The 12,580-nt window shown below is 45.3% G+C and overlaps 1 protein-coding gene across 1 annotated transcript in view; it reads left to right on the top strand.

Annotated features, from left to right (window-relative positions):
* The window catches only part of NIPSNAP2 (nipsnap homolog 2), a 31,408-nt gene that overhangs the window by 12,047 nt on the left and 6,781 nt on the right, over positions 1 to 12,580 (top strand). Inside the window, exons 3-7 of the mRNA XM_047779963.1 lie at positions 20 to 65; positions 2,891 to 2,985; positions 3,322 to 3,392; positions 4,945 to 5,085; positions 6,614 to 6,645. Coding sequence (XP_047635919.1) covers positions 20 to 65; positions 2,891 to 2,985; positions 3,322 to 3,392; positions 4,945 to 5,085; positions 6,614 to 6,645 — 385 coding nt within the window. The remainder of the gene's footprint in view (positions 1 to 19; positions 66 to 2,890; positions 2,986 to 3,321; positions 3,393 to 4,944; positions 5,086 to 6,613; positions 6,646 to 12,580) is intronic.

The following is a 12,580-nucleotide window of genomic DNA, read 5'->3' as shown; positions in this document are numbered from 1 at the left end:
GAATTTTCTTTTGTTTCAGTTCACAATGTTAAACCGGAATGCCTAGAAGCATACAACAAAATTTGGTGTGTATACCGGACTATCCTTTTCTTGGGGGAAAAGAGTGATTTTAATATTTGTCCGTTGAGCTAACCCTTGCTAGCAGAGTGAGGTCTTTCACGGCTGTTCTTAAAGCAGAACACTCGAGGCTCTGAAGTTGAGCACGGTTGTGGGGTTGCCAAGGGCGCTTTGATCTCAAGCACACATTCAGAGCGAAGACATCACCCAGGTTCTCAGACTTTGGAATGTTACTAGGCTCTTGAGGTTGGAAGGACCCTTGCAAGGCAGTCCAGCCCAGCTCCTCGTCCAGCGCCTGAGTCCTTTTGCAGCCCTTGCTGACTGCCTGTGCTTATTACCTTCATGTGCCGCATCTCCAGATGGTTCTGAGTGTTAGGAGCTGGAACTCACACCCCAGGGCCCTCCACTGTTTCCAGTTTTACTCCTGAGTAACAGGCCACAGGAGCGCTCTTATGGGTTTCAGTAGAGCCAACATTTCTCCCCAAGTCTTCCATCCTCCAGGATGCAAGCCTCTTCAGCAGGTTCTCATATGACATGAAATGCATGTGCTCTTAAAGGATTTATAAACTTTAAGATCAAAGAGAATTAATTGCATCAGTCCTTAAATAATAGCAATAGCATTTTAAAGGTCAAATTGTCAGCAGACAGAACTAACAAGCTTTTTTTAAGCCTTTCACATCTGCTGCTTTCATGAGAAAGCAAATGATTTTGTTACCAGAGCCAGCATAACTTTCAGAAGCAAAAAATCTTTTGTTGTTTTACTTTTGGAGGTGGTTTGTGAAATGTAACATCAGCAGGGTTGCCTTTATTTTTTTAAAAAAGGCCCTTAATACAAAGCAGATGCTTTTTTTCTGAATCTCTTCTCAGAAAATGCAGTTTTTCTGTACGCTGATGTTTCCCTGGATTACCTTTCCCATCCTGTTTTTATCACCTTATCTCCTGTCTCACATTCCTGGCTGTCTGTCCATATTTCTAGTTGAAAGTCTTGTTCTCACCTCAAACGCAATATATGGAATCACCTGCCCTTCCAGCTTCCCTGTGTGTGACACTCAGAGTGGTTCTATTGGACTCTTTCCGTAGTTTTTGGTGATTAATCAGTCACCAAGGGCTGTGCCTTCTTCATTTGACGTGTATCTTTGCTTTTCTTGGCTTGTTTCCTTCTCCACCTCCCGCTCCAGGCCGGGCGAGGTGCGTTTCCTGACTTCCTGGGCCTGAAGCTGCATCTGTACCCCTGCCCTGCCCCCACCCTGAGCCCTTCCCTAAAGTTTGTCAAATCCATCTGCTTGAGTTCTGTTTTCTCCTTCGTCCTGTTTTTCTTCTTTTCTCTGGAGCTCTCAGCAGCTTCCTGTTTCCAGTATATAAAGACTTAACTCCTGCCTGGTTTTTAGGGGCCCAAATAATGAGGTTCTGCCCAGCTCATCAAGGGCTGGCTACAAGCACTGCCCACCTCACAACCTCCGTTCACCTGGGTCCTCTGTGCAGGCTTCCAGTGGCCATGCAGCTCCAGTTCTGGGTTGTTGACTCCCTGCCCACGTCCTGTGGCCAAAAGGAAACCCGTGTCCATATCCCTCACTTCATCCATCTTTCCCCACCCCCGATTCCCATCAGTCTTGTGCTGTTTCTGAACATTCATGGGTCATATACATCAGGTAGATTTAATATCTGGTCTTAATTTTAAAAGGAAATGCTCCCCTTCAAAAAAATACACGTGGTTTGGCCATTGTACTGGGTCATAAAGACGTTAGAGTTTTGTTACCAGCTTTTCTCTGATAACTCTTCACACCCGCCCGGTCCTAGTGCCTCAGCATCTGGTGGTGATCACCCGCTTCATAGTGTCGCTTGATGTCAGCAAATAGACAGGTTCCATTTCGGACCCTTGATATCTTTTTGCTTCCATTGTTGAATCTACATTGTACTTTGTTGTCATCCTTTTTCTGTCCAGAATGTGCCGGTTTTAGCTTTTCCCTGGTGAGGGGCAGTTGTGCCTCTCTGCTTTGCCTTTCCCTGTACGTTAGCATCCGAACTCTGGGAAGGTCTCCACGGAACCAGGCGCCGCTCGGACCCCTCTGTTACGTTAGCATCCTGCCATGACCATGCCCGGACAGCGGTGACAAAACCGGGTGGTGTGTCCCGTGTGGGAGTATGTGCTCCCTTCCGGATCCCCTCAGCTGGGTGAATTGAGGAGAAACGCAGGTGTGCTTTCATCTGGGTTCTTCTGCCCCGTGGAAGCCCTTTGGGGTGGTTGGGGTTGGGGTCGCTTTCAGACACACCATGTTCCAGCTCTGTCTTCCTCCCCCCCCCCCCCCCCCCCCCGTGCCCCTGCTTCCTCTGCCTCCTGGGCCACTTCCTAAACATTACGTTCTGCCCTTTCTTCTCCCATGTTCTTTTTCTGCTATTCCCATTTCTCTCCTCCTTCCTGTCTTTGGAAACAGAGAACTTTGTATGAGCATCACCAGTGTGAAGTGCTGCTGCTTTTTTGTTTGTTTGTTTGTTTGTTTTTTCCCGCCGAAACAGCAAATAGTAGATTCATAGTTCCTGGAGTGTGGGGACCTTTGGCTCTTCTTTATCATTTTGATCAACCTATTTGAGTCACCTACCACCACTGTAGATAGCTGGGTTATCTGTCACCTAAGCTGCTGCTAAGTGGGACATTAGGGGACACCAGAACTCAGCTGAAAGCTTACTTCTGCACGCTGTTTTGATCATGAATGTATTCGGAGGTCAGTGGTCAGAACACAGAGTAGGTGACCTTTTCCTGTTCCTGGTCATGTGTTGTTCACCTGGTGCAGTTTTGTCAGTTGTTTAATTAGTGTTGCTCTTTCTTCTCTTTAAGTCAAGAGGTGTTGCCAAAGATTCATGAAGATAAACATTACCCTTGTACTTTGGTGGGGACTTGGAACACGTGGTATGGCGAGCAGGATCAAGCTGGTAGGAAGAGAAATCTTTGGAATAATAAACACTTGTTCTTTAAGCCTTTCCTGTCATTACGTAAATGATTTTTAACTTAATGCTTGTTTTTATAATCAAGGCTTTCCAAGTTTCAGTATAGTTTTATGGTTAAAGTAGTTTCTCCAGTAAAAAAAAACTGCAGAACTTTTTTATGTTGTTTTCCAAGGTTGACTCTTTTATTGAAACTTTGTGGGTATTAACTCAGGGGCCAAGAGTTTTGTTTTGTTCTGTGTTAACACTATGTCTGTCTAGAATGTTCGCAAGGTAAGAGTGTCCCGAAACTCTAAATGTGTATTATCTTAAAATCTATTTCAGTTCACCTCTGGAGGTATGAAGGAGGCTATCCTGCGCTCACAGAGGTCATGAATAAACTTAAAGAAAATCAGGTAGTGATTTTGAAAACTATTTACTTATTCAGGCTAATGATATAGTAGATTTTGAAAATTTTTTAAATGATTTTTATTTTTCCATTATAGTTGGTTTGCAGTGTTCTGTTAGTTTCTATGCACAGCAAAGTGACCCAGTCACACATACACATATACATTCTTTTTCTCACATTATCCTCCATCCTGCTCCATCCTAAGTGACTAGACAGAGTTCCCAGTGCTATGCAGCAGGATTGCATTGCTTCTCCATTCCTAATGATAGAGTAGATCTTAATACAGAATTAAGTGGCTTGTGTCATCAGTTTTTGTTAGTGAATTACTTCGTTTTCTGTTGTAAAAATTTTATTATTTGGACTCTTGAGGTTGTATTTACACACAGAATAGCCAGTTGTAATACCATTAGAATAACAGTTCTTACTGTAAAAGTCAGTTGTACTTTGAAACTGATAAGCTGGGAGTTCCCGTTGTGGCTCAGTGGTTAATGAATCCGACTGGGAACCATGAGGTTGCAGGTTCGATCCCTGCCCTTGGTCAGTGGGTTAAGGATCTGGCGTTGCCATGAGCTGTGATGTAGGTCGCAGACGCAGGCTCGGATCCGCGTTGCTGTGGCTGTGGTGTAGGCCGGTGGCTACAGCTCCAATTGGAACCCTAGCCTGGGAACCTCCGCATGCCGTGGGAGTGGCCCTAGAAAAGGCAAAAAGACAAAAAAAAAAAAAGAAAGAAACTGATAAGCTGATGCTCTGAAATCGGCAAGTCAGCCTGGCAGCCACAGTCAGCCTGGATTACCTAACACATACCTGCTGCAGAAACTGCCAGCTACACGGTCTTTGCCTTGGGCTGACTTGGCTGTCCTCCCCCTCCCTTCACTAACAGACGTGTGTTAGCCGAGAAAATTCTAACAGCCTTATTACATCATTAGGAAGGAGAACCTTTTGGGTAGATTCCCAGTCCATGTGTAAAATGGGTCTTGGATTATCTGCTGTCTTGAGGTCTCCGTGTCACTTCTCTCTCTTTTTTTTTTTGTCTTTTTAGGTCCACACCTGTGGCATATGGAAATTCCTAGGCTAGGGGTCCAGTCGGAGCTACAGCTGCCGGCCTACACCACAGCCACAGCAACACAGGATCCAAGCCGCATCTGTGGCCTACACCACAGCTCTCGGCAACGCTGGATCCCCAACCCACTGAGCGAGGCCAGGGATCGAACCTGCATCCTCATGGTTACCAGTCAGATTGGTTTCTGCTGCACCATGATGGGAACTGCCACCTCTCTTAATGTACTGTCACATGTTGTTAGGAGAACCCACAAGTGGGAACTTGAATTTGTTTACATTGTCCTCTAAGTCGTTGGGTTGACTGTGTAGACTGTTGACTCTGAGAGTGAAAGGCCTGCTCACAGTCGTGCTGGTTCCACAGGATGCAAACTGGGACTGACCCCAGCCAACTGGAGTGTTTAGAAGAGTATTCTATAACAGCAGGACCGTAAATGGTACTCGAGTGGGTTCGTTGTGTGTAAGTGTTAGGAGATTTCATGAGCACCTTTTTTCCCTCAAAGGAATTTTCACGGTTCCGTAAGGAGAGAAGCAACATGCTTCTCTCAAGGAAGAATCAGCTGCTGCTGGAATTCAGTTTCTGGAACGAGCCTGTCCCACGGTCAGGACCGAACATCTATGAACTCAGATCTTACCAGCTCCGAGTAAGTACTGAGATGTGAGTCACCCGTCCCTCATTCTTCTGTGCAAAGAACCCCTGCCCCTGATGCTTAGTGGACAGCACTCGCTGGGGGCATGATCTGTGACGTGTGTTTGGCTGGTTTTCTCCTCTGTCCAGTTCTTTTTCTCTTGTTTCCTCTTTTTTTTTAAATTTTCTTTTCTTTTCTTTTTTTTTGGCTGCCTCATGGCATATAGAGTTCCTGGGCCAGGGATCAGATCTGAGTCTCATTTGCAACCTCTGCTGCAGCATCACCAGATCCTTAACCCACTGTGCCAGGCTGAGGATCGAGCCTGCGTCCTAGTGCTCCAGAGACGCTGCCCACCCTGTTGCGCCACAGCAGGCACTCCTCTTGTTTCCTTTTTTTTAAATCTTCTTCCTTTTTCATTCTTTTCCTTCTGCTAAGCTCATTTGGTTTTTATAGCCTTATACATAATGTTTATTGTTGGCCATTTTTCTGCATAGCGTTTCTATTTTTTTTTCTTTTCTTTTCTTTTTTTTTGTTTTTTTGCCTTTTCTTGGGCCGCTCCCGCGGCATATGGAGGTTCCCAGGCTAGGGGTTGAATCAGAGCTGTAGCCACCGGCCTACGCCAGAGCCACAGCAATGTGGGATCCAAGCCACGTCTGCGACCTACACCACAGCTCACGGCGACGCCAGATCCTTAACCCACTGAGCGAGGCCAGGGATTGAACCCGCAACTTCATGGTTCCTAGTCGGATTCGTTAACCACTGCATCACGATGGGAACTCCAGCATTTCTATTTTTAAGTGGAAAGACCTAAAATGCGGGACTGGGTAGATTATATAGCATCTGTTGTCATTGAACTAGAGCAGCTAATAAGCCTGTGACTGTTGAGTAAGTTACACAGCACCGTAAGAGCGAAAGGGAGTAATTTGTACGACTTTCTAGATGCTTCCCTGCCAGGTGACTACTAAAAAGAAAGGCTCAGATAGCAACATAGTTAAAGGGAAAACATATCAGTAGACCTCAGTGGTCTTATCCTCAGTATTATCCTGGAAAAAAAGATCAAGTAATGTCCTTCCTAGGTTTTCTTGAATTATTTAAAAATCTCACAGTAAGAGTTCTCTTGTGGTGCAGCGGGTTAAGGATCCAGCATTGTCACTGCAGCGGCTGGGGTTGCTGCTGTGGCACGGGTTCAGTCTCTGGCCCAGGAACTTGCATGTGCCACAGGCGTGGCCAAAAGCAATTTTCACAATGAAGTCGGAATGGGCACCAACAATTTAGCGGTGACGGGCCTGACTCTAGCCTTCATAACTGCAGTTGGATGGCTGAATTCTCACTTGACGTATCTGTTGTCTCCTTAGATGAGGCCATAGCCTGTTGCTCCCTCTCTGGGATGGGTATGAACACAGTAGATAATATTATTTTGTTACATTTTTTATTTGTTGGATCTCACATTATTTAAGTTAGTCTTGTCATTCGCTATTTTTTATACTGTTATCTGTATTTCTTCACAGAAGAACTAACGAACCAAATTCAAATCTCTTTTCAGCCAGGAACTATGATCGAATGGGGCAATTACTGGTGAGTATATGACCAGGTGAGGCGTTTGCCTTAGAAATAGATCCTTTGAGGCCACAGTGTTCATTCTAGAAGTAAAACGTGGGGATTATGCCGTGATTGGATGCCACACTGTTGTTTTGTTTGACATACTATGAAATTGTTCAAATACATGAAAAGCTAGAGAGAGGAATACCGCAGGTTCCCCGCTTCCATACCTATTATCGGCCTCAGTAATTATCAACACACAGCCAGCCTTGCTTGGTTCTAAATCCCCCAACCTGGAGTATTTGGAAGTAAATCCCGGGCAACATACCATTTCATCTGTAAATATTTTAGCATTTACCTCTGAGAGATAAGGAGTTTTTCTGGTTTTTTTGTTTGTTTGTTTAAACAAACCCCAGTGTTGCACAAAGTTATTTCATATTCTCCTTCACTACTATCTTTCTGAACTATTGCTCTTGCCACAGAAAGAGCACTGCAATGATACCGTTGCTTCTTTTTCCTTTTTTCTTAGTTTAATTGTCAAAAGACCAGTTTTTCTTCAAACTGATTCAACAGAATCCCAGTCAAAGCCCTAGCAGGCTTTAGAAATGCAGGGGACTCAGAATAGCTAAAACAACCTTGAAAAGGGGGAGCAAAGTTGGAGGACTCACTTCCCAATTTCGAAACTGACTACCAAGCCAGAGAGATCAGGACAACATGGGAGTGATGTAAGGACAGGCATACAGCTCAACAGAATAGAATTGAAAAAGAAGAAAGAAATCCTCACATGTGAGCAGTTGCGGGTTTTTTTATGATCTTTTTTTTTCCATTATAGCTGGTTTACAGTGTTCTGTCAATTTTCTACTGTACAGCGTGGTGACCCAGTCACACATACATATATACATTCCTTTTTTTCACATTATCATGCTCCATCATAAGTGACCAGACATAGTTTCCAGTGCCACACAGCAGGATCTCATTACTAATCCATTCCAAAGTCAATAGTCTGCATTTATTAACCCCAAGTGCCCCATCCATCCCACTCCCTCCCCCTCCGCAACCACAAGTCTGTTCTCCAAACCCCTGACTTTCTTTTCTGTGGAAAGGTTTATTTGTGCTGTATATTAGAGTCTAGATATAAGTGATATCATGTGGTATATGTCTTTCTCTTTCTGACTTACTTCACTCAGGATGAGGGTCACTAGTTCCATCCATGTTGCTGCAAATGGCATTATTTTGTTCTTTTTTATGGCCGAGTAGTATTCCATTGTGTATATATACCTCATCTTCCTAATCCAGTCATCTGTCAATGGACATTTGGGTTGTCTTGGCTATTGTGAATAGTACTGCAATGAACATGTGAGTGCATGTGTCTCTTTTAAGGAAAGTTTTGTCTGGATATATGCCCAAGAGTGGGACTGCTGGGTCATATGGTAGTTCTATGTATAGTTTTCTAAGATACCTCCATACTGTTCTCCCTAGTGGTTGTACCAGCTTACATTCCCACCAACAGTGTAGGAGGGTTCCCTTTCCTCCACACTCCCTCCAGCATTTGTTAGTTGTGGACTTATTAACGGTGGCCTTTCTGACTGGTGTGAGGTGGTATCTTGTGGTAGCTTTGATTTGCATTTCCTCATAATCAGTGATGTTGAGCATTTTTTTTGTGTGCTTATTGGCCATCTGTATATCTTCCTTGGAGAAATGTCTATTCAGGTCTTTTGCCCATTTTTCAATTGGGTTGTTGGCTTTTTTGCTGTGGAGTTGCGTAAGTTGTTTGTAGTTAGTTGGTTTTTGACAGATGTCCCAAAGCAATTCAGTGGGGACAGATAATCTTTTCATCAGAGGGTCCTGAGAGAGCTGAACCTCCTTGCAAAAAGACTAATTTAGGAGTTCCCTTTGTGGCTCAGTGGTTAAAAAATCCGACTAGGAACCATGAGGTTGTGGGTTCAGTCCCTGGCCTTGCTCGTGGGTTAAGGATCTGGCATTGCTGTGAGCTGTGGTTAGGTCACAGATGTGGCTCGGATTTGGTGTTGCTGTGGCTGTGGCGTAGGCCAGCAGCCACAGCTTTGATTAGACCCCTAGCCTGGGAACCTCCACATGCTGTGGGAACAGCCCTAAAAAAGGCAAAAAGACAAAAAAAAAAGAAGAAGAAGAAGAAGATGAATTTAGACCCCTACCTCACATTATATACAAAAATTAACCCAAAATGAATTGTAGACCTAAATGTAAGAGCTAAAATATAACACTTTCAGGAGTTCCCTGGTGACCTAGCAGTTAAGGATTCATTGTCATCACTACTGTGGCTTGGGTTTGATCCCTGGCCCCAGAACTTCCACATGCTGTGGGTGTGGCCCCAAAAAAATGGGAAAAGAACTTGAATAGACAATTCTCCAAAAATATACAAATAGCCAAAAAGCATATAAAAGAAGGTCAGCATCACTAATCATTAGAGAAATGCAAATCAAAACCATAGATACCATTCATCTCGCAGCTTTAGGAGGGCTCTTATCAAAAGAGCAGAAAATAACAAGTGTTGGCCAAGACAGAGAGACTCAGAACCCTTCCCCTGTAGGGAGGAATATAAAATGGTGCAGCCATTATGGAAAACAGTACAGAGGTCTCCAAAACATTTAAAAAAAAAAAGAAAGCATTACTGGCATTCTCTTATGGTACAGCAGATTAAGGATCCAGCGTTGACACTGCTGTGGCTTGGGTTGCTGCTGTGGCAGGGGTTCAGTCCCTAGCCAGGGAACTGCCACATACTGTGGGTACAGCCAAAAAATGAAAAAATAAGAAATAGCATTACTGCATGATCCAGCAACCCTACTTCTGGATATGTATTCAAAAGAATTCAAAGCAGCCTCTCAAAGAGCTATTTGCACACCCATGTTCATCACAGCACTATCCACAGAAGGTAAGAAGTGGGAGGAACCTAAATGTCTCCAGCAGATGAATGATAAAAATGTACATGTATGTATTGATATTTGCCTTTTTAAGGCCACACCCAAGGCATGTGGAGGTTCCCAGGCTAGGAATCAGAGCTGTAGCCGCCGGCCCTCACCACAGCCGCAGCAACGCCAGATCCTTAACTCACTGAGCAATGCCAGGGATCAACCCTGCATTCTCATGGATGCTGGTCACATTTGTTTCTGCTGAGCCACGACCGGAACTCCACGGCATATACTTAGAATATGATGCAACTTTTAAAAAGAAGGAAATCCTGCCACGTGCAGGGTGAACCTTGCAACATGCTAAGCAAAATAAAGCAGTCACAAAAGGACAAATACTCTATGATTCCACTAATACATGGTTTCTAAAGTACTCGCAACCACAGAAACAGAAAATGAGAAGGTTGCCCGGGGCTGGGTGGAAGGGAGTTGGAGTTGAGTGGGTGTGGCTTCAGTTTTTGCGAGATGGAAAGCTCTGGAGATCTGTTGCACAGCATGAATATACTTGTCCCTCCTGGCCTGTATGTGCAGTTGAAAACAGTTGAGATAAATTTAATGTTAGGTGCTCTCTAACTACAAAAAAAATAAGGTCACAAAGTAAATTTGAGGAAACATTTAATGGGCAAAGAATTTTTGACATTGCCTCGGAGGAGCTCTGTGACTGCCTCACAAGCACATGAAAAGGTGTCCCACATCCTTAGTCCTTGTGGGACCGCATGTAAAACCACAGTGGGACAGCGCTTCACACCCACTGTGCTGGCCGTGACCAGACAGACAGAGGAGCGAGTGTTGGTGAGGTTGTAAGTGAGTCGGCATCTTTACGCATTGCTGCTGAGACTGTAAAATGGCACAGCCACTGTGGAGAAGGGGAACCGTGGCCTTTACCTGACTTTCAGTGTGTGTGTGTCCTCTCTTTATTTCAATTATGAAATTTCTTTTCTTTCTTTTTTTTTTTTTTGTCTTTTTAGGTCCACACCCACAGCATGTGGAGGTTCCCAGGCTAGGGGTCGAATCAGAGCTGCAGCTGCCGGCCTACACCACAGCCACAGCCACAGCCACAGCCACAGCCACAGCAACATGGGATCCAAGCCACGTCTGCGACCTACACCACAGCTCACGGCAACACCGGATCCTTCACCCACTGAGCAAGGCCAGGGATACTGTTCGGACTCATTCTCATTGTGCCACAACGGGAACTCTACCATTCTTCACTTATCTTAAAAGTTATTTATGAAAATGATTTATAAAGCCAGTTCAGCTTTCAGCTTGTATTTTGGCACATAGGTAACCGTTTAAGACGGTGATCTTCTCTTCATGCTTCTGATTATGTCCAGGCTGAGGCAAGTATGTTTTCTTTGCCCACCGTAAGTGAATGAGAACAATTCAGAATGAAATGAACAACCCTGAATATCACTGTCAATGAGACCTAGAATTTTTTTCCCCTTGGAGTCGGAATGCACATTAAAGTGATTTGCTTAATTTCCATAATTTACTAATCAGATTTGTAATTTTTGAAGATTATGATCACTTAACACTACCTGTAAGGTTAAAGTGACTGTCACTTGGAGGTAACCCGTGGGGCGACAGCAAGAGATCCCTCCTTCCCAAAAGAGCCTGAAAGCCTGGGTCACCTTGGCGCACTTGAGCACATGGCGAAGGAGAGCCGAGATGCACAAAGTGACCCAAAGGAGCTAGGCTTCCCCACTCCCGCCACAGGCACTGGCTCCCGATTCCAACCCCTGCTTTGAGATGTTCTCCTTCTGTTGCTGTGAATTTTGCCTCCAAGAAGAGAAGGCTCTGGTCAAGACAACTCAAGTATCTTGTGGCTCAGTTGTGGCTCAGTGATAACGAACCTGATTAGTGTCCATAAGAATGCAAGTTCAATCCCCTTAGCTCACTCAGTGGGTTAAGGATCAGTGTTGCCGTGACTGTGTCATAGGCCTGTGGTTACAGCTCCAGTTCAGCCCCTAGCCTGGGAACTTCCATATGCTGCGAGTGTGGCCCCAAAAAGACAAAAAAAATTATCTTGTCTCACTGTCGATAGCAACATGTTGATACCTTTGCTTATGGCTTCTGACTCTTTTTTCTCCTCCTTTTAGGGCCACACCCTCAGCATATGGAGGTTCCCAGGCTAGGGGTCCATTCAGAGCTGTAGCTGTCGGTCTACACCACAGCTCACAGCAACTTCGGATCCTTAACTCACTGAGTGAGACCAGGGATTGAACCTGTGTCCTCATGGATGCTAGTCAGATTCACTTCTCCTGAGCCAGGACGGGCACTCTACAGTCTGATGTTATACGCACAGACACACGTATATACACAGCTTCGCCCACACATGGTACATAGCGCAGGCCATTGGGTACTTCCTTTCCTGACGGTTTGCTCAGGTAGGAGAACAAAAGAGGCAGCTTCGCTTCGGGCTGCAGTGGTGGGAGTGCCGGTGGACTGCCGGGAAGTTCCTGTCCATGCCCACGCTGTCGGAGAAGCCCCCACCCGGTAGACCAGAGAGCTGCGTGTGTCTCGTTGTGCTCTGTCCACTGCTGCTGTGGAGGCGTGCTTCCTTCGACTTGCAGCGGCATTCTCCAGGGGAGCTCCCCGTCTCCCTTGGGAAACAGGGCCAGTGGCACTCTGGGTGCTCTCGTATCCAGAATTCCCTCCCTTTCTGTGTGTTCTTGGAAGGCAACTTTTTTTCTCTCTTTTTTTGCCCACCCCAACCCCCCATTGGGACATGGAGTTCCCGGGCCAGGGATCAGATCCAAGCCACACTCGTGACCTCCACTGCAGCTGTGGCAACGCCAGGTTCCTAACCTGCTGTGCTGGGCCAAGATCAAACCTGCATCCCGGCGCTGCAGAGACACTGCTGAACTGGGAAAGCTACTCTTTTTAAATTGACAGGTCCTTTCCTCTGCCAACTTTCTATATTTTACATTAAGATCCAGCAGCACAGGAATCGCTGCTGTGATGCAGTGAGTTAAGAGTCTGACTGCAGCAGCTCAGGTTGCTGTGGAGACACAGGTTTGATACCC

This window comes from Phacochoerus africanus, chromosome 5 (assembly GCF_016906955.1).
Source record: "Phacochoerus africanus isolate WHEZ1 chromosome 5, ROS_Pafr_v1, whole genome shotgun sequence".
In the NCBI taxonomy this organism is placed as follows: domain Eukaryota; kingdom Metazoa; phylum Chordata; class Mammalia; order Artiodactyla; family Suidae; genus Phacochoerus; species Phacochoerus africanus.
Note: the sequence above shows the minus strand (reverse complement) of the source record. Positions and strands in the feature narration are given on the sequence as shown.